This window comes from Vulpes vulpes, chromosome 13 (genome assembly GCF_048418805.1).
Source record: "Vulpes vulpes isolate BD-2025 chromosome 13, VulVul3, whole genome shotgun sequence".
Taxonomy (NCBI): domain Eukaryota; kingdom Metazoa; phylum Chordata; class Mammalia; order Carnivora; family Canidae; genus Vulpes; species Vulpes vulpes.
Window position 1 is genome coordinate 147,763,797 of NC_132792.1, and position 22,548 is coordinate 147,786,344.

The 22,548-nt window shown below is 40.7% G+C and overlaps 1 protein-coding gene across 1 annotated transcript in view; it reads right to left on the bottom strand.

Moving 5' to 3' along the window:
- CENPF (centromere protein F) overlaps positions 1-22,548 on the bottom strand; it is an 84,920-nt gene that overhangs the window by 42,261 nt on the left and 20,111 nt on the right. Inside the window, exons 3-8 of the mRNA XM_026001115.2 lie at positions 16,878-17,079; positions 15,200-15,396; positions 9,794-9,915; positions 9,328-9,422; positions 6,141-6,432; positions 4,807-5,009 (exon numbers count right to left, since the gene is read on the bottom strand). Coding sequence (XP_025856900.2) covers positions 4,807-5,009; positions 6,141-6,432; positions 9,328-9,422; positions 9,794-9,915; positions 15,200-15,396; positions 16,878-17,039 — 1,071 coding nt within the window. The 5' untranslated portion in view covers positions 17,040-17,079. The remainder of the gene's footprint in view (positions 1-4,806; positions 5,010-6,140; positions 6,433-9,327; positions 9,423-9,793; positions 9,916-15,199; positions 15,397-16,877; positions 17,080-22,548) is intronic.

A 22,548-nucleotide genomic window follows, 5' to 3' on the forward strand; every position in this document is an offset into this window, starting at 1 on the left:
CTAAAGCCTTTACAAAAGTTATCTTTATCTTTACAACAAACTTATGACAAAGACACTATTAACACCGTTTTATTGATTAGGCAGTGGAGGCTCAGAATTCAAAAACAAAACAATTGAGATGTGTCAGAACCAGGGCTCAAATCCAAGTCTTTTTAACTTAGAAAAACAACCTACAAACTCAGACTGCACAAATATATATGTCAAGGTAGGTCATGGTCCCATTGACCCTCCACTGCACCCTCATACACTGAATCAGTATTTATCAACAGATCTCTATGCAAAGCATTGCACTAGGAGAATGTCTGAAAAATAAACCTAGACTAACACTTCCAGGAAGATAGAATAAACATACATTTCCCTATTCCTGCCATCAAGAACAATTCAAAACCTGCACAAATGTTAAGAAAGCTCTGAAAGGAGAAGAAGACTGAGTGACTAGGGACTTTGGGACTCAAGGTAAATACATGATAGTGCTGAAAGAAGAGAAGAGTCAGCCTATAATCCCTGTATCCTGAGGAAATACCTGGCAGGATAAAGTATCAAGAAAAATGAAAACTAAGGGAGTATGTGGCCAGTAGATCAACCCTTAAAAAAAAAAAAAATGGCTAAAAGAAGTTCTCTAAACAAAAAGGAAATGATGAAAGAAGGAACCTTGGAAGAGATTGGGAAAGAAGAAAACAAAGTAAGCAACGATATTGGTATAAATGATAGAAAAATGGAGAAGAGAAAGAAAGTCTAAGTTATGTTTGACAGCTAAAGCAAAAATTCTAACACTGTCTGATGTAGTTCTAAATGTAGGTAGGGAAAACACTTAAGAAAATGGGATTATAAATAGGGGAAAGTAAAAGGATGAAAAGAATAGTAAGTTTTCTGTAATCCATTAGAGCTGCTTACATGACAACCAGCAGACAGATAAATGGTATGTATATATAATGTATTATCTAGACCACTCACTATAAAAAGCTCTACAAGGAAATACATCCAGAAACACTAGATAAATTAAAATGAAATTCTATAAAATGTTTGAGTAACCCACAGGAAACAACAAAATGAAAAACAAAAAGAAATAGAAAACAATAAATAAGATAGCAGTTTTAAGCCATGCCCTATCAGTGATTACATTAAATGTAAATGGCCTAAATATGCTAATTAAAAGACAGATGGTGGAAGAGTAGATTAAAAAAACAAATCTAACTATATATTGTCTATGCAAAACTCACTTCAAATATAATAATAAAAGGATAGGCTGAAAGCTAAAAGACAGAAAGAAATACATCATGCAAACATTAAAGGAAACGTGGAGTGGCTATGTTAATATCAGAATGAGTAGACTTCAGAATGAAGAAAATTTCCAGAGACAATGAAGGCTATAATACAATGAGAAAGGTCAATCAGCCAATAAGACATAGCAATCCTAAATGCATATGCTACAGAGCTATAAAATATGTGAAGCGAGAGCAGCCTGGGTAGCTCAGCGGTTTGAAGGTGCCGCCTTCAGCCCTGGTCCTGGAGACCCAGATTGAGTCCCACATCCGGCTCCCTGCATGGAGCCTGCTTCTCCCTCTTCCTGTGTCTCTGCCTCTCTCTCTCTCTCTCTCTCTGTGTGTCTCTCATGAATAAATAAATAAAATCTTTAAAAAAAATATGTGAAGCAAAAACTGCAGATAAGAGAAATAGATAAATCAACAATTACAGAAGACTCTCACCATCCTTCTTTCAACCCTGATAGACAGGAAACCAGTAAATATATAAGAGAATTCAACAACACCAACAACCAATCAATAATTTGGGGCTAAGGATAATTTTAGAACACTCCATTCAACAAGAGAATACTTTTTTCCCCCAAGTGCCCACAAAATATACCAAGATAGACCATTGTCAGGCCATAAAACAAGCCTCAACAAACTTAGAATTGAAATCATTAAGTATGTTCTCTGAACACAATGGAAATCAATAAGAGAAAGAAGAAAACCTCCAAACACATGGAAATGTAACAAGGTATTTCTATGTAATCCATGAGGCAAAGAGGAAGTCTCAAGAAAAATGTTTTAAAAATACATTGAATGGAATAAAAAATACAATATATCAAAATTTGTAGGACACAGTTAAAGCAGTACTGAGGGAAATTTATACCTTGAAATGCCTACACTGGAAAAGAAAAGTTTCAAATCAATTATTTAAGCTCCCCATCTAAATAACCTAGAAAAAAAGAGCAGAATAAGCCCAAAGAAAGCAGAGGAAAATAAGAGAGCAAAAACAGATAAAGTTGGAAAAAGAAAATAATAGAGAATAAACGAACAAAAGAGCTGATTCTTTGGAAAGAATAACAAATTGACAAATTTTATTGTTATTACTGACAAAAATTGACCTATCTCTAGCAAGACTGACAAAAAAAAAACAAGACAGAAATATCAAAAACAGAGAATATTATCTAACAATATCAAAAGAATAAGAATTACTACAAATGACTACATTTTTAAGTTTAAAAATTTGGATAAAACGGACCACTTCCTCTAAAAACACAAGGTATCCCAACTCATTCAGTATGAAATACTTTTTTTTTTTAAGATTTTATTTATTTATTCATGAGAGACACAGAATGAGAGAGAGAGGCAGAGATACAGGCAGAGCGAGAAGCAAGCTCCATGCAAGGAGCCTGACGTGGGACTTGATCCGGGGTCTCCAGGATCAGGCCCTGGGCTGAAGGTGGCGCTGAACCGCTGAGCCACCCGGGCTGCCCATGAAATAATTTTAATAGCCCTATATCTATTTTAAAAGTTAAATTTGCAATTTTTTAAAAGGTCTATTCATTTTAGAGAGAGAGAAAGAGAGAGCACAAGTGGGAGGGGCAGAGGGAGAGGGAGAAAATCTCAAGCAGACTCCACACTGAGTACAAAGCCCATCATGGAGCTTGATCTCATAACCCATAAAATCATGACCTGAGCTGAAACCAAGAGTCAGACACTCAACTGACTGTGCCACCCGGTGCCCCTTAAATTGGTTATTTTAAAACTCCCACAAAAGAAACCTCCAGGCCCAGACTGTTTCATGGAGAATTCTATCAAACATAAAGAAGAAATAACACCAATTCTACACAATGTCTTCCAAAAATAGAATAGGAGAGAACACTTCCCAATTCATTTTATGAAACTAGTATGACTTCTGATACAAATACCAAAGACAAAACAAAAATAGAAAACAGCTGACTAATATCCCTCATAAATATAGACACAAAAATCCTCAACAAATGGTTAGCAAATAAAATTCAGAAATATATAAAAAGAATTACATATCATGGCTATGTTGGGCTTATTCCAAGGACATAAGGCTTGTTCAAATATTTGAAAAGCCATCAATGTAACACACCATATTAAAAGCTATTATTTTGTACAACTACATGTGAATCTACAATTATCTTAAAATAATTTTTAAAGAAAGAAAAGAGATAAGAGTGAACGAACGAACCTGCCTTCAGGAGGCAAACAGAAGATAGAGGTCTACCTACTACAGTGGTTCTTATCTACTGCCTTGGAAATATCTAGAGTTGATTAAAAGTAAATTCCTTAAGCCCACATCAGACATAGGTCTAACAGGATTAGTTTTGCCAGGTTCTCAGTGATTCTGACAATTAGCCAAGTGTGGGAACCCACGGGGCCAGGACACAAGTGATGACAATAAAAAGATCATTAAGAGAGATGCCAGGAGAAAAGATCTCACTGCATAAGAGATGAAGGAGCTCACAGGTTGAGGAAAATATCAAGAGTATTCCAAGAAGAGAGTATGCCATGCAGAAAGGCAAATGTGAGCAAAACACTGGACCCAGATCGGGGCACCTGCGTGACTCAGTTGGTTGAGCATTCAACTTCTGATTTTGGCTCAAGTCATTTCAGGGTCATGAGATCGAGCCCCACATCAGGCTCCTCATTCAGCAGGGGGTCTGAGTGAGATTCTCTCTCACCCTCTGCCCCCCACTGCATGTACACATGCTATCTCTAAAATAAATAATTAAAAAAGAATTAGAAGAAGAAAGAAACACTGGACCCAGATGAAGGCTGGGTTCAGGAAACACCAAATAATCAGTTGGTCCTAGAAGATAATTCACCTTTCTCCACACTTGTAACCATACACCATATTATCTACACAACTATATATTTATGCTACATCCACCATTACGATGAAGCTCTCCAACAGCAATAGTTTTTGTCTATTTTCTCACTGCTTCACCCCAGGTCTAGAACAGTGCCTGACAAACAGTAGACAGTCAACAAATATTTGTCAAATGAGTCTGAATAAATGAATAGAAAAAAAGGAATAAAACATTAGAGGTAGGTTGGGGGCCAAGCAACAACAAAACACCCTCAAACACGCTATGAAGCTTGGCCTTAATTGGAGCATTAAGCTTAAATTTTGGGGGTACACACATTGGATCCAAAAGTCGATCAATTAAATTTTATCTTAAGTCCTAAACCGCTTTGAAAGTTCCATCACTTAGTCACCTCTTGCATATGTCAAGTGCAATATATACATAATCTTAATCTTCCCCACCCTCTTGGATGGACAAGACATCAGTGACTTGCCCAAGTCACTTTGCTGGGAAAACATGCAATCTGGATTTGACCCCACATCTACCCAATTCTAAAAGAACTTACTAGTTTAATTGTACCAATTCTGCCTAGTGTGTATTAATGAAGTTCGTTACTAACATTTATTTCATAACTTTAAGTGTTAAAATTTTGTATGAAAAGAATTTCCAAAGAACTCGATGACAAAATGTAGGTTTTCAACAACGCACGAAAAGTCCAGTACCTTTGATGATGCCTGGTCATACTGTGCTGTCGTTCTCATGAGTTCATCCCTACTTTTATTCAAAATTTTCTCTTTTTCAATTAATTCCGCTTTGGCTTTCTCCAGGTGGAGTTGGAGTTCGTGACATTTATTCACTTGGCCTTTCATTTCTTTTTCTTGTCCTTGCAGATGTAGTTCCAAATCACTTATCTTGTTCCTTAACTCTTAAATCACAAACAAACCCCACACTTTAGTTAATATCTATTTTTCACAAAAAATTTACAACTAAAGGCAGAATCATTTATGTTATTACCCTGCTCTGAAGTCCTTGGTGGGGCAGATATAAGTCAATTGGCACTAAACATGGAAACTACTTTAATTGGATTTAATTTCAATGGTTAGTCTATCACTTATATTCAAATACCCCATAGGAAGCAGAAGAAACAAATTTTCTAATGCTTTCAGAGAAAGTTGGGAAAGAAAATGGTTTTCTAAAATCACGAAGAGTATTTTATTGTGGCCGCAAAAAGCGCATCCCATATGATACCCTACGTTAAAATTATCACTTGGTTTGATACACTGGCAAACTAATATTTGTTCTGTGCCCATATCAACACAAATGAGCTCAAAGCAGTACAAAATTCACCCTCCCATATCCTCTGGTAGCTTTACCTCCAGGAAAGATCAAGACAGTGTGAACCTCCTATACTGCCAAAATTAACAATAATTTTTAAATTTTTTTTCCTACATACACACAACAGTGGTTCCAATGGCATTGGCAGTGTGACAATTCTCACCAGTGAACATTGATGGTGATTTTCAATATATCATACCACTGGAAATTATCATAGTCTGCAGAGTAGATTCCAAAACACCACCTGGTCCCCTTGGCTGTCAGCTGCAGTGTGGTACCCTGGCCAAGGTTACAGGTTTGTTCCCATATGGACAACCTGGCAGTGCAGAGCAAAGATGCTCTGTAGGCACATGCCACACCCCTGGCCAAAGATGTACAGACCACAGGTTTATTCCATGGGCCACAATATTAGCCAGGGGAGAAGTATAAGGAGTGCCAACTATAACTGACCTGTACTCCCTACTTCTAGAAAGAGAAAGCCACTCATCCTACTTTTGAAGGCTTCAGGGCACCAGCTTTTTAGTACAAAAAAAAAGTACATCCCAAAACCGTGGTATTTTCTCTCCCCAAACACTATTTCCTATCACCAGATTGAGATGTTGACCTCTGATGTGTCTAACAAAATACACGAGCATCTCATAGGGCTAAAAACATCTAGGATTACCTCTGAAATTACTTCAGGAAAAATTTAATTTCAATTCAATTTAGCTCAAAAAGTTACCTTGATTCTGGGCTTTTAATTGGTCCAAAAGATGAGAATTGCTCGAATTATCACAGAAACTGCCATTAGCATCTCTTTTCCCTCTTTGCAAAGTTGATCTACTTGGAGTCACCTCTTGTTCCCCAGATAAGTGAGCTGCAGACAAATCTCTTCTCATGGGAGTTTTTAGTGCACTCGATGAAAGCCGACTTGGGGTCTTTTCTTGTTGCCATGAGAACACAGATGAAGAGGCCTGATGCCGTGCAATGTCCCGGTGATTCATTGTGCTTTGGGGAATAGCCTGACTCACTTTCTGTAAAGATAGAAACTCTTTAGAACCCGTTACACATCTCAATATTCAAGGCTATTTATTTTCAGACAGAACATAAAGACATAATGCCAAGAAGTTAACACTTCTGCTGTGTGCCAAGAATGAATGTTCAAGTTAAGGGAACCATTAGGTCCCAATATCCAGGGCGAGAACATTCTAATGGTTAGACTTTAGCATTGAAGGGTTAAGCCAATACCATCTGAGTACCATCTATTAACATGGGTTCAGTTTTTATATTTATTCTGCAGCCCTCATATAATCCATTAAATATAAGAGTATTCACCACCATTTTGAATTCTGAAATTTGGTTTTCCTTTGCCTGTCCTTGGTGGCCTCCCCTCTTAACTTTGCACATAGAGAATCAAAACTAAATATTAACCTAAAGAACTCTTTCAGAATCTCACTTGCCACCATACCACTCCCAAAAGATGTCATATAAGGTGTTTTATGTTATATAATACACATTTGTGGATTTGCTACTACCTTGAATTCTCTCTCTTTTTTTTAATTCAAGTATAGTTAACATACAGTATCATATTAGTTTCAGGTGTACAATGATTCAACAATTCTATATATTTCTCAGGGCTCATCAAATAAATCCCCTTTATCTCTTTCTTTTGTTCTTCTCTTTCTCTTTTTTTTTTAAGATTTTATTTATTTATTTGAGAGAGAGTATGAGTGGGAGGATGGGGGGTGGGGGCAGAGGGAGAGGGAGAAGCTCAGAACCTCTTGCTGAGAAGGGAGCCTGACACAGGACTCGATCCCAGGACCCCAGGATCAAGACCTCAGCCGAAGAAAGGCACTTAACTGAGCCACCCAGGCTTCTCTTTTGTTCTTCTCTCTACCTCCAGTCTGGCAAATATCAAGACATGGCTATAGATACTGCATTGAATTTTTTATAGCAAAAGCTATTCTTGCCAAAGGTTTCATGTTCATAAAGATTCAAACTCCTCCAGAAAAAAAAAAAAAAAAAACAAAAAACTCTAGGAATCAATGTCAAGAGCACCAATGGTGGGATGCCTGGGTGGCTCAGCGGTTGAGCATCTGCCTTCAGCTCAGGGCGTGATCCTGGAGTTCCAGGATCGAGTCCCACATCGGGCTCTCTGTGAGGAGCCTGCTTCTCCCTCTGCCTATGTCTCTGCCTTCTGTGTCTCTCATGAATAAATAAATAAAATCCTAAAAAAAAAAAAAAAAAAAAAAAAAAAAACCACCAATGGGCACCAATGACTGAACTGGATCACAAAGCACATGATATTTCTAAGACAAATCAGAGAACAACTGTTTAATTTTTATGCACCATGAGAAGCGATACCTTTGCTACGTATCAGAATCCTGGTGACCTCCAAACAAGGGTTAAAGCATGCAAATAATTTCAAGTGTTAAAGCTCTAACAGGTACTTTGTGATGCTCAGTATTTAAAGTATCTACTTCTATATCCAGCCTTAAACTGTTTGCTGAATTGTCCCATCTCACCCAGTTCTTATGGTTGTCAGAAATACAACATTAAGTGCAAAACTGGGAATTCTGTTGTTTCTTTTTCTTCTTTTTCTTTCTTTTCTGTTCCTTTTTTTTTTCTAGCAAATAACATCACACAAACAGAAATGGCAAAGGGAAATTCTATAGATATCACATATATTTAGGGTCAGTCCCTAAACTAAAAGCAGGGGTTTTTCTGAAACCCGCATTTTGCTTCTTTTGTTGGTATTAAACAAACATCTTCGCCCAGATCTCTCCTCATTTACCCACACCAAAATGAAGTTTAAAACCCTATCCAGCAACTTATTTAACATAAATGAGGAGCTTATCTTGATTGCATTCTCCTCTAAATAAGCATTTCAGGGACACCTGGATGGCTCAGCAGTTAAGCACCTGCCTTCAGCTCAGGGTGTGATCCTCGAGTCCCAGGATCGAGTCCCACATCAGGCTCCCTGTATGAGGCTTACTTCTCCCTCTGCCTATGTGCCCCTCTCCCTCTCTCTCATGAATAAATAAATTTAAAAAAATTTAAAATAAAAAATATAAGTACTTCATATAAATAATGACCCTCAAACTCCATGTCCCTGGCAGCAATCAGCACATCCCATAAGGATTGAATGGGAAGTGATCGATGGCCTCTAGGTGATAAAGCCAGCCAGTGAGTGTCTGCAATGGCCCTGGTCCTACCCTTTCCTTACCATTAGATCTCAATGGGTAAATAATTATATGGCTACACCTTCTGTAGAATTTGATGAACATCTAGTATCTAGGGATAAATTGATCTCCCCACACTTTTTTTTACTCCAACTTATTTTGTTTTTTTTTTAAAGATTTTATTTATTTATTCATGATAGTCACACACACAGAGAGAGAGAGAGAGAGAGGCAGAGACACAGGCAGAGGGAGAAGCATGCTCCATGCAGGGAGCCTGATGTGGGATTCGATCCCGGGTCTCCAGGATCGTGCCCTGGGCCAAAGGCAGGCGCTAAACCGCTGCGCCACCCAGGGATCCCCCCAACTTGTTTTTAAAACCAAAAATGTGGGATCCCTGGGTGGCTCAGCAGTTGAGTGCCTGCCTTCGGCCCGGGGCCTGATTCTGGAGTCCCAGGATCGATTCCCACATCAGGCTCCCTGCATGGAGCCTGCTTCTCACTCTGCCTGTGTCTCTGCGTCTCTCATGAATAAATAAATAAAATATTTAAAAATAATTAATTAATTAATTGATTAAAATAAAACCAAAAAAGTAATTATAACTAACGTAATCGGCCAGGAACTTTCTATTCTCAATGTAAGAAAAATGTGTCAAGCTCTCCATGAACCAGGTTTCTTCTCCAACCTTGTACTCCTAATATCAAGGGACTTCAACTGCATGCTCTATCATTAGGCCCACAATTAACTTACTGTAGTAGCCTGCAAAGCTTTAACCTCTGCCTCTAATCTTTTTCGTTCTTCAACTTCTTTATTATATTTTTCTTTTAAATCTTCATACTTGGAACCTAAACAAAGATAATGATATACAGTTTTACTTTGGTCACTGATCTCATAAAGGAGTTCACAGATCAACAATCATTACAATAGTCTAGGAACGAATATCATGGTACCCTACGTAAACAGATGCTGGGTTTGGATATTCCAAACCAGAATTATTTTTAAAATACACTACAGGATAAAATGAAAAGTTTAAAGGCTTAATTAACCTGGTAGCTTAACAGATACACAAATGGATATAGAGCCCATTTAATGCCCAAACTAAAAGGGTTCCTTTTTTAATGCCCAAGTTAAAAGTTAAATTCAAAGATGAATTAATTGATTTCTTTGGCCACATTAAAATCCCAGTAAAAGAGCTATGAAGGAAAAAAATCCTTACCACTATAATATTGACTTGGTGTTAGTGAAGTTGCAAAAATTTTTTGTGGTGTCGTGCATGAATGCAGAGAGACATCTGCAGCCTGTGCGGTTTGTTGGCTTCTTTCAAGTTCAGATTTACACCTGGTAGAAAAAGGACCCAAGAGGACACCAAATCAGAGCAAACGCTACAGAACGCCAGCACCACATGTTCCCTAAGGGTAATAAACTGACAAAAACCCCACCCTCTAAGAATTCTTATCATTTCATCCATCCAACAGATTTTTAATAAGAATTAACTTATGTGACAGACCTAAACTCAGTACCCCCCGTCTTCAAAGGAACTCAGTCTGGTTAGAGAAACAGAAATATAAACCAATAATTACAATGTTATAAAGGTTACAGTGAAGATCTGAAATGACCACACTGTAGTAGAGTTGAGAGGCTGGGGATTTATTCTGAGCAAATTGTATACTCTAAGCCTAAGGAAATATTTAAAGAGAATATTTAAAGACAGGAATATTTAAAACAAACAAATAAACAAAACCCCCAGAACTTCAGAAACATAGAAACTGGGCAGCCCGGTTGGCTCAGCGGTTTAGTGCCGCCTTCAGCCCAGGGCCTGATCTTAGAGACCCGGGATCGAGTCCCACGTCGGGCTCCCTGCATGGAGCCTGCTTCTCCCTCTGCCTGTGTCTCTGCCTGTGTCTCTCCCTTTCTCTCTCTCTCTCTCGGATAAATAAACAAAATCTTAAAAAAAAAAAAAAAAAAGGAAAGAAAGAAACCTAGAAAGTGGTATCCCTGAAGCATGGGCTCAAATCACAAAACTGAGTATCACTTGTGATATTAAATAATTACAAAAACATAGACCTGTCATGCATTTTGACATTTTAAAAACACAGACACAAACATCAAGTTAACATAGTGCATGTAGAGAAGACAGGACTGGCAACAGTCCCAATTGGATGGGAAACGTAAGCTATATACTGTATATATGTACAGAATATACATGTATGTATATATGCACAGAATATTCCCATACATATATACAAAAAAGCTTTCAGACTCAAACTACCTAAGTTAAGAGGACTCAATTCTCACAAGTCTACAATGTCTCTGATTTTAGCTCAACACAAGAAATGAAATGAACATCTACAGAACAGCTAATAATGGGCAGCAGTCTCTTTCTCATGGACATGTTGCTCAAAACGAGTAAAGACGATGCCTGGGTAGCTCAGTTGGTTAAGCCTCTGCCTTCGGCTCAGGTCATGATCTCAGAGTCCTGGGATCAGGTCCCACACTGGTGAGGAGGGAAGGGGTTCCCTACTCAGCATGGAGCGTGCTCCTTCCCTCTCCCTCTGCAGCCCCCCAGCTTATGCTCTCTTCCTCTCTCAGTCACTCTCTCATCAATAAAATCTTTAATTTAAACACAAAACAAGGGCAGCCCGGGTGGCTCAGCAGTTTAGTGCCACCTTCAGCCCAGGGCATGATCCTGGAGTCCCGGGATCAAGTCCCACATCAGGCTCCCTGCTTGGAGCCTGCTTCTCCCTCTGCCTGTGTCTCTGCCTCTCTCTCTCTCTCTCTCTCTCTCTCTCTCTGTGTGTCTCTCATGAATAAATAAATAAAATCTTTAAAAAAACAAATAGTGAATAAAGTGTCCCAGTGCCCTAGTTCCACTCAGATCCAAATTCAATCTGGGAAGGAAAAAAAGCAATGTTTGGGCTGAAAAGAACTGCTCTGCAAATCAAAACATCACATTCAAGTTTATGGTAGGTAACAGTACTGTCCAAGAGAAAGGTTCTACTAATATGTAAAGAGTAACAAGAAACAACTGAATTTAATCTTAGTATTTTTTAACTCGATATTTTCAAAATACTATCATTTCAACTTATAGTCAATACTAAAATTATTGAAATAGTTATTTTTTGTATAGAACCTTCAGAATTTGGTATGCATTGCAAACTTACAGCACATTTCAATTTGTAATAGCCACATTTCAAGCAATTAATAGGCATATGTAGCCAGTAGCTACCATGATGAATAGGTCAGGTCTACAGTCTAGCAAAGGTGTAGTAAGTTTGGTGACTCTAGAGATGAATTTTAAAGAACCTTATAAAATCAGTGTTTCTTTTGCCTCTCAAATCCACATGTCATCATCCCCCTCTGCCTACTCTTTCATTAGAAAACAGTTTATTCGTTTTAAACTATACCCTATTTTTTCTATAAATCTTTACTTCTCCTAGTTCCTATGAAGAAAAACACAAAGTGCCACCAAAAAACAGCACTAATTTCAGCTGTTCTCTACTAGGTTTAACTCTGAGATTGTCAATACTCAAACGTTTTTGACCAACATTTCAAATAGTTCAACCTAATTTGTTGGAGACCTTCCAGAAACCTAATCAGAGCCCACTGATGGGCTGTACTTGAAGGTTACTGGTGTGAATTTGAATATACTCAATAGTTTCTGTAGTTTATAGTTTTTATATTCTAGAAAACTGTACTCTTAATAGTTTTTACAGTCTGAGGTTTATACCATTTATAAATATCTATATCTACATCATAGGTAATAAGAATACTTTTAAACTAAGTGTACTATCCTAATCCCAACTATAACAACCGATAATAATGATGCTAACACTTTCCAAATTGCTAAGTATCACACACAACTCAGCACTTTATATCTGCAAGTGTTGCTACCAAATGTCACTTTGCAATAAAATACAGATATGTATACAAAAGTATGTTTGCCTAAAATGTTAAAAATACAAACATTTGTTTAAATTATTAAAACCAGTATCTCTGGGGTGCCTACATGGCTCAGCCGGTTAAGTAACCGAGTCTTGGTTTCCGCTCAGGTCATGATCCCAGGGTCATGGGACCCATGCCTGCAAGGGGCTCCATACTCAGTAGGGAGTCGGCTTGGGATTCTTTCTTTCTCCCTCCCCTTTTGCCCTTCCCTCAACTTGTGCCCTCTCTCTCTCTGTCTCAAATAAATAAATAACATCTTTAAAAATAAAAACAAAACCAGTATTTCTATAACCAGCAGCCAAAATGTGCTTTCAAAGAAAACTATTCTGGCATTCTGAAAGTAAGTTTCCACTTCCCTAGTTTCTGTTTTCCAAAAACAACTGCCTATCTTTCATTTATTCATTCGACAAATATGTGAAGGCCTACAACTGGCAGTTGCACGGGTATACCAATAAGACAGACAAGGTCCCTGCTCTCATGGAGTCTGGTATGGCATAAAATAAACAAGACAACCAAAAAAACTCGATGAGATAGAAGTTATTTTTCATTCTAACATGCAACTTATAGATAGCCACTTTCCTCCATGGATAGGAAACAAAATTAGGAAAAGATTTCTGTGTACCTAAATTATCTTCACAGGAAGATAAGTAAGAGTACTTTTAAAGTGTCTTAACTTTGAAAAATATGTTTGATAGGTTGAATTAAGATTATTTGAGCTAGGGACGCCTGGGTGGCTCAGAGGTTGAGCATCTGCCTTTGGCTCAGGGTGTGATCCCGGGGTTCCAGGATAGAGTCCCACACCCGGCTCCCTGAAGGGAGCCTGCTTCTCCCTCTGCCTGTGTCTCTGCCTCTCTTTCTCTGTCTCTCATGAATAAATAAAATCTTAAAAAAAAAAAAAAAGATTACTAGAGTTATGTTAAGAAAAAAAAATTTCTTGGTTTCAAGATACTCATTAATTACAAAGGGAAAAATAGTAACTTCACAATGGAGAAACCCAGACAACACCTTAACCAGGCCATCAAGGTAAAAGTCATATTAGGTCATGTACCCTCTGATAGGAGACACTGAGAAAGGCACAGCACTACTACTGTGTATTCTCACCCAAAATTTATAACCTCAATCTGTCTCAGTGGTTCTCAATCCACGATGATTCTACACTCCCCAAAAAACATTTGGCAATGCCTAGCGACATTTTTGACTATCAAAACTTGCAACTGGGGTAGGTGCTACTGGCACGTAGTGGGTAGAGGCCAGAAATGTTGGGTAAGTATCCTACAACGACAGGACGGCCTTCTACGACAAACAACCATCTAGTCCAAAATGTGAACTGTGCCACTTTGAAAAACCCTGATCTAATCATTAAAAAAAAAAAAAACAGCAGACGAACTGAAATTGAGGACTATTCTACACAAGAGTGACTAGTACTCTTCAACAATTTCAAGGACACAAGAAACAAGAAACTGTCACAGCTTAGAAAGAGACTAAGAAAATAACCAAATGTACTGTGGAATCCTGGATCAGATCCTGGAATGGAGAAAGCACATGACCAGAAAAACTGGTGAAATTCTAATAAGGTCCATAGTTTAGTTCATAGTATTGAATCAGTGTTTATTTCTGGTTTGGTCATTGCACTTTCATTATATAAAATGTTAACAACTCTCTCTGTTAATTTAAAGTTATTTCAAAAAAATTTTTTTTTAATTTCTGGGTATAGATTAGTAGAATCCCCATGGGCAATCTGCTATAGTCCACTTTGCTTTCTGCCTGTATTTACTCATTATTTTGACCAAACTCCACTATTAGAACAAGAAGATACCATCTATAAGCTAGCAATTTTGCTCCCACTAGATTTATTTTGACTAATGTCTCAAGTTGTTTGGGGATTTTTTTTTTTTTTAATGGAAAAGAAGTCATAAACACCGTTTTTTATTGCTTAAACTGGCAAATTGGTTATGTAATGCTGAAGATGTGGATCTCAGTAGGAACCTCTTCTTAAATATGCTTCCTTCCTTCCCCAGCTTAGACTCCACAGCACACAGTTTTAACCACTCTTTCCCCAGCATCCTCAATTATGCCACTGTCTTCCATCCCATTACCCTGGCCAAAAACAACCCTAGTCAATCCTCCTGTTCACATGCTCACCATTTATATTCCAGATGCTAAAAGGAAAAAATGGGAGGGGAAAAAAAAACAAAAACAAGAAAACATACAACTCTGTAGATGGGTCCCAGTATAAATTCCTGGTCTCCAACCTCAACTGGGCCCTCAGTGCTCCTAGGTACTTTTGAAATTCCCTAGTTCTCTTCCAATGGAAGGAAACCTAAGCCATCAGTATTAGCATGCTCAGCTCACCTCCATCTTCTGGTAACCACTGTTGAGAGATTTGGTATTATTTACCATTACATCATCCAGTAACAAATACAACATCTGCCCCATGAAGCAGCTTAATGAATACATCTTGAATGAATAAATGAGTAAGCCATTTAATGAACTGATGAAGTACTGAGCCATGCAATGATAAGACTGAAGCACAGAAGAATTAATTTTCCTCAAGTCACTGTCTCTTTCACTGGGAAAATGACTGCAACGTTTAATTACATCATTAAAGGAAAAGACAAAAGCATCCAATGCACACACATAAAGGACATTCATAGAAATACCATTCAAAAAAAAAAATTACCTTTTCAGTTCCTGTTCCAGTTTTTCTATTTGTTTTTTGCTGGAGTTCAGTTGCCCTTCTTGGAAATTCACCTGTGACTCCTTGACTTGAAGTTCATGGGACATTTTCTGCTTGGTCTTCTCCAGATTCTCACATATTTCCATCAAGCTTTGGTTCTCCCTTTTTAGGTTTGCACCCTCCGTTTTCTCATTCTCAACCTAATGGAGATCATGCAGAAAGAAGGAGGCCTCTTACTTCATGAATTTACCACAAATTGTAAATCTGAGTGTTAACACTGATGACTAATTACTGAGATGTGGTTGCTGTGATCCACATGTCAATGCTTCATGAACACAGAATTTTTTTTTTTTAATTTGAGAGAGAGAGAGAGCAAGAGAGAGCAAGAGAGAGAGAGAGAGAGCAGGAGCACAGGGTGGAAGGGCAGAGGGAGAGGGAGAGAAAGTCCAAGTGGACTCCATGGTGAGCTTGGAACCTGACCTGGGCTCAATCTCATAACTCGAGGTTACGACCTGAGCCAAACCCAAGAGTCAGATGCTTAACCGACTGCATCATCCAGGTGCCCCCAGGCACACAGCAATTTTACATGATCTCACTCTGAAGCTGGTAGATAGAAAAGTTCTACGAAGTCATGGATTACATGGTCTTTGGTCAGGGCTATACATACCCTTCCTGGAAAAGGAGGCTTTAATGTCCTTTCAAGTACAACAAAGTCAAAAATAAACCCTCTAAATCTCCCTTAGCAATTCATTTTAAAGTCTCGCTACTGGGACACCTAGATGACTCAGTCGGTAAGCATCTGACTTTGGCTCAGGTCATGATCTCAGGGTCCTAGGACAGAGCCCCAGGTCGGGCTCCCTGCTCAGCAGGGAGTTTGCTTGTCCCTCTATTCCTCCCCCACTCATGCTCTTTCTCCCTCCTCTCTCAAATAAATAAAATCTTAAAGAAAGTCTGGCCGTTGAAGCCAATTATCGTAAAATTCTCCCACTAGCAAAGCCATGTTAAAAGCAGTGACTGTACCACTACCTTGTTGGCTAATGAAGAAGGAAGGAAGAAGCACTGTTTTAGTTTTTCATTTCCTAGCCCAGAAGAGAAGAAGTCTGGGAATACCAAGGTGAAAAGCCCACCCTCAGAGAGCAATATCCATTTGGACTGCAAAGCGCCCTAATACTGGCTCCAAGCCAGAGAATTCTGGCCATGTTGGTACAGAATATAAAAGTAATTTCCAATGTGTGGTCCCAAACAGAATTAAAATAGAAGTCAGGAGGGGCGCCTGGGTGGCTCAGTCAGTTAAGTGTCTGCCTTCAGCTCAGGTCACGATCCCAGGGTCCTGGAATCGAGTCTCACATTGGGCTCAGCAGAAAGCCTGCTTCTCCTTCTCCCTCTGCCATTCCTCCTGCTTCTGCTCCCTGGCTCTATCTCTCTGTCAAATAAATTAATTAAAAACTTTAAAAACAAAAAATAAAAAAATAAAAATAAATAAATACATAAATACATAAATAAATAAATAAGTAAAATGGAACTCAGCAGCCTTCAATATTAGCAGGTAAGCAGAAATGAGGGGCAAAGGAGCAGATAACCACCTGAAGATAGCATAATCATTTTTCTCAAAATTTCAGACCAAGATCAATTCATCCAAATACTGAATTAACAGTTTTAAATGGCAGCGTTTCAGCGATACCTTCTGTTTCTGCTTCTGCAGGGCAGCCTCCAGAGTTTCCAGCTGGAACTGCCTTTGTTGCCTTTCTTTCTTCAGTTTGTCCAGCTGGCCTTCCAGCTCCTGAATTTTCTGAAGAGCTCTCGTAGGCAGGCCCTCTTTCCATTCTTCCAAAGCCCAGCTCATCTTGCTCTCCTTCTTTACTATTCACACATTTATAAATCAACTGGAAGGAATAAGCAGATTGTCAGTCTTACTATGGTAAAAAGAGACCTAAACTTTGAAGAGACAAAGGAGTCTCCAAGGAGTTTCAAAGCCTCACATTTTGAAAGATAAGGAAGCACACCGTCTTGCTTCTCCAGCCCCTGAAAGGTGACTACCAATAGCTCTGGTTGTGAGGTACACAAGATGAGTGGCTTCCCTGGCTCTCAGTTTTTCCTATTTCTCAGGTTTGACTTCTTGGCTACTTGCTTTCTACAGCTCATTTTGTTTTCATTATACAAAACATGAGCACTTTGCTCTGAGGTTTCAGGTGAAAAGCAGATCCTATAAACAAACAAAACTCAACATAAGTCATTTTGCAAATGCTCTTCTTTTCATCTTCACATCATTGCCACTCTGTCCCTCTTTCTCTGGGAAGCCTCCCTGGTGAGATCCCTAACCTGGCTGTAACTCCTGGTCATAGTCTGTCATGGCACAGGTACTCCCTCTCTCCTTTCAAGCAGTTCTCATGTGTTGAATTAATGCATGGATGAACAAAGATTGAACGCCAGATTAGTGCTAAAATCATTGCAAAATGCAGTAAAGCCATGCTCCAGATAGACCTGGTCAGGCAACTAGCATATAGCCTCAGTGATTCAAATCCCAGCTCACTCACCTACAAGACGTGTGACCTTGGGCATGTTATTTAACTGCTCTGTGCCTCAGTTTCCTCATTTGTAAAGTGGGGAAAATAGTAGTGGTGACTTCCCAAAGCCTTAGAACAGTACTATATTTCCTGATAAGCATTCTGTACTTATTAGTTATAATATTAGTCCTGGAAAACACTTCATTTGTGTATTTCAGCCTATGGTACCAAGAGGGAAGTGGCCTACCTCATTCTCAGGCATATCTGAGGAAATTTAAATCATCTGGGAGAAAAGTATGGAAATTATTCTGTATTCATTACCCTCTGGAACTTAAATGAAAGGAAAGCATTCATTTTCCAGTATTTGGGCAAGGTGAGAATCTGTTTTACTAAATGAAGTCCATAAACATTTTAGTATCTTGTTTCAATTGGCTGTATCAAATTAAACTTTTTATCAGAGCAACTAATTAGCAGTTGATAAAAGTACTAAGGATAAACAAGATTAAAAGAGAGAGCAGGGCAGCCCAGGTGGCTCAGCGGTTTAGTGCCACCACCTTCAGCTCAGGGTGTGATGCTGGAGACCCGGGATCGAGTCCCACGTTGGGCTCCCTGCATGGAGCCTGCTTCTCCCTCTGCCTGTGTCTCCACCTCTCTCTCTAATAAATAAATAAAATCTTTAAAAAAAAAAAAAGAGAGAGAGAGCGCAAAGTTCTTGGAAAACACAGTTCAGATATTAAGCTTTGGAAAGCCATGGTTTCTCTGAAAGTTTAATCTTCTTTTTCCAGATCTCAGATCTTTGAACACAGCATCTCAAAGTCCATTTGCCCAAAAACTGCTGAAAGAAATCTCCTGCCTCTCCACCAACAAAGGACAATTTACACTGTCCCAACAGGCTTCTCTTTCTGTTCCAATCTAGCTTGCTCACTTAGGGGTGGGCGTACAGTACCAGTGGCACACAAAGATTAACAGTCCTAAACAGTTCTTCCAGCCACTGAAATCATTACATCAGAGACGCAATCACCAACAAAACATTACAAGGAGCAATTTAGAAAGATGATATAGATGAGGAAAATAAACGGAAGGAAAACTGGCAAGTTGAATGCTTTTCCATTTCAAAGTCTAAGATACAACTGTAAGGAAGTGGTTAAAACAATCACCAGACCCAAGGGCACTTTGATTAGAGCATACTTTGAAAGGTTCAGGCATCAACAGTTTGCATGGAGCCACTGAGGCAAAACACACAGAAAAAATGTAAATTTCCAGATGGAGGTGTAAGGAGCAACAGATGTAAGGGAGGGTGGGGAGCTGAAGAAAAGCCCTGAATATCAAGGTTCCTGCTAGGAGGATTTTGCAGAAAAAGTTCTTTTTGTCCTAAATATGAAGAGAGAACTCCTTAGGCCTGAATCACCCACCCCCAGCACTGGAGGACCACCTACCTGCACGTTTTCCGTTTTTGTTGTTGTTGTTTGTATGTATCTTTTTTATTGGAGTTCGATTTGCCAACATATAGCATATCATCACCCAGTGGTCATCAAGTGCCCCCCTCAGGGCCCATCCCCAGTCACCCCATCCCCCCACCCACCTCCCTTTCCATCACCCCTTGTCCGGTTTCCCAGAGTTAGGAGTCTCTCATGTACTTTTAAAAAGATTCCCCACCTCTCATGCTTTGTCACCCTCACTTATATTTTCACTCATTTTCTCTCCTTTCCCTTTACAAAACATGAGAGACTCCTAACTCTGGGAAATGAACGAGGAGTAGTGGAAGGGGAGGTGGGCGGGGGGTGGAGGTGACCGGGTGATGGGCACTGGGGGGGGAGGGGTACTTGGCGGGATGAGCACTGGGTGTTATGCTATATGTTGGCAAACTGAACTCCAATAAAAAAAAAATTAAAAAAAAAAAAAGATCCCCCACCTCCACCAAGCCCCCCGAGTCCCCGGCTGGAGCGCCACGCTGAGCGTTAAGAGTGAAAACTTGCCTGCTCCTCTAGACCTGGCTCAAGGAGCAGACGCAGATCATGTGTTTATTTACTTCTGGGTCTTCATAACACGGCAGAGCCCGGCCCCCAAGGGTGCCCAAATAAATGTGGAGGGCGGGAGAAATGCTCTCGCAGCTGACAAGGGGCACACCGACGCGCAGCACACATCAAACCCCAAGCTTGCATCCCCTCCATGCAACGAGGGACCCATGTTCAAAGGTCGAAACGGAGCCGCTGGCCCTGGCCCTAGACGGCCGCCAGAAAAGTACCTGCTCATCTCCAATTCACGTGTCTTACAAAGGGGGGAAACTGAGGCTCCAAAGCGCGAGCTCGTGCCCGAGCGGGGTCTGCGGACGCCGGTGCCAGCGCAGCTCCCCCAGGAGCAGGGGGGCCGCCGACAGCCCTAAGAACCGCCCCCGGGGGGGTCTCCCAGCCCCATCGGGTGGCCGGGGGCGGGCCGCTGCAGCCACCCGGCCCGGGAGCGCCATCCCACGGGCGTCCCCGCCGAGGACCCGCGGCAGAAAGCCGGCCGCCCCACCCCACGCCACCCCACCCCACCCCACGCCCGCCGCGAAGCCACGGCCCACGCGGGACCCTCACCTGCCTAGCCGGGAGGGAAAGCCGAGCCCTGCGGGGTCGGGCGCCGGCGCAGCCTCCGCGGGCTTCGGCCCAGAATCCAATTCAAACTGCCCGCGGCCGGCAGCGGTTTCGGATTCGCCCGCTTCCGGGACGGGCCAAACTCACCCTCCAAGCCTATTGGTCGCCGCGAGTGGCTGTGGACCAATCGGCTCCCGCGCCCTCACGCTGCCGGCTCTGATTGGCTCTTTCGGATCGATTTAAAAATCAAGCCCTCACCGGGTGGGGCAGGCGGAGAGTTACGGGGTTTTTTGTTGTTGTTGTTGTGGGAGGGCGGGGACCACGTGCTTCTCCCGCGGCTGCAGGCCCCGCGCACCTGCTCCTGCCGCCGCGCAGCCGGCCCCGCCCGCGGGTTAGGGCCGCGGGGTCCGTCGCCCTCCGCCCGCCGCGCTGTGCTGCCGGCCGGGCCCTCCAGGTATCCCCTTACTAAGACCCAGCACCCAGGGCGTAGATGCGAGGTACTGAGTACGCCCCGCACTCATCAGCCCGTGTCATTCTTAACGAGTCTTGAGGAAGGCGTTTCCGTTGTATCTAGGAGTTAACCGAGGCACATAGTAGCTCCCTAATTTGAAATTGAATCTAGGACACAGAGGATCTCACTCTTATTGACCATATTCTAAAGAAGGATCCTGAACACTTGTTAGCTGCATTCAAGGGTGTTAGGCCGAGTGAAACAAGTCAATCGGACAAGGACACACATTATACGGTCTCATTCATTTGGAGAATATAAATAATAGTGAAAGGGAATAAAGGGGAAAGGAGAGAAAATGAGTGGGAAATATCAGAGAGGGAGACAGAACATGAGAGACTCCGAACTCTGGGAAACGAACTAGGGGTGGTGGAAGGGGAGGTGGGCGGGACGTTGGGGTGACGGGGTGACGGGCACTGAGGGGGGCACTTTATGGGATGAGCACTGGGTGTTATATGTTGGCAAATTGAACACCAATAAAAATAAATTTATATTTTAAAAAAGGGGGGGATGACATCGCGGCGGGAAGAATCGCCAAAACTGGATGTAATCTCTCCTTTCTATGAAGCCCACTGTTTTTTTGTGTGTATTTATGTACCTGTTCTCTTTCCCTATTCAATTAAAAATAAGCTTCTAAAGACAGGAGCAAAACAATGAATTGTTAACTTACTGTATCTGTTAATATGTCTCTGATGCTCTTGTCCTCCCTCTGTATACCTTTCCTTAGGTTACCGCATTCTAGACGGTCCCTTACTTTTTTTCTGCTCATCCTTCAAGACCCAATCCAAATGCTACTTTCTTCATAAAACCTCCCTATTCTCACTCACTCCTTAGAAATAAGTATTTTCTACAGCTTTCCTAGAAAAGGGTATACATTATATTTATGTCTGTCTGTCTCTCCTATGAGTCTCGAAAACTCCTGTGGCGTAAAATCTGTTTTAATTCACTTTTGTAGCTCTAGTGACTCCCTAGTAACTTTGCACATAAAAAAATAAGACCGCCTTGAGACTTAAAACTACCATCCGGAGAAAGGCTTCGTTCCCCCAGTATGTTTGAATCCCCCCCCAAAACGGGGAGGGAGCCAGTAGGTCAGTAGAACTTTTACTGGGCATTGCCATGATCAGTTTAGCATCTGTTTGTTCTGGGATTTCAACCAAATTCTGACTCCAAGACTAATCACAACTCCATTGCTTCCCAGGGGTAATTATTCAACTATTAGCTGCCTAAGGAAAACAGAACTAGAAAGACCTGTAACAGGACTTTCAAGAATTGCATTTGCTATTCATTCATTCATTCATTCATTCATTTCTCTTTTTTTAAGATAGATTTATTTATTTATTTATTTATTTATTTATTTATTTATTTGGGGGTGGGAGAGCACGAGCAGGGGAAGCAGCAGGCAGAGGGAAAGGGAGAAAGAAGCAGGCTGAGCGGGGAGCCTGACATAGGCCTCAGTCCCAGGACCCTGGGATCATGACCTGAGCCCAAGGCAGCCACTTAACCAACTGAGCCACCCAGGCACTCCCATTTATTCATTTCTTAATAGTTATCTATTGAGTGATCACTATATAGCCAAGCCTTGTAGTACATTTATCTATAATAATCAGTAAAGACATATATTGATTTCTTGAACAGGGGAATCATGTGATGGAGACTATTCTATGACTTCAATCATGATTTCCTTCCCCTACCTGTATGTTTAGGGGCTGAAGGAGGTGAATCCCACCTAACCAAACGTAGATGTCTTCTGAGAGTCACTTTCAATTC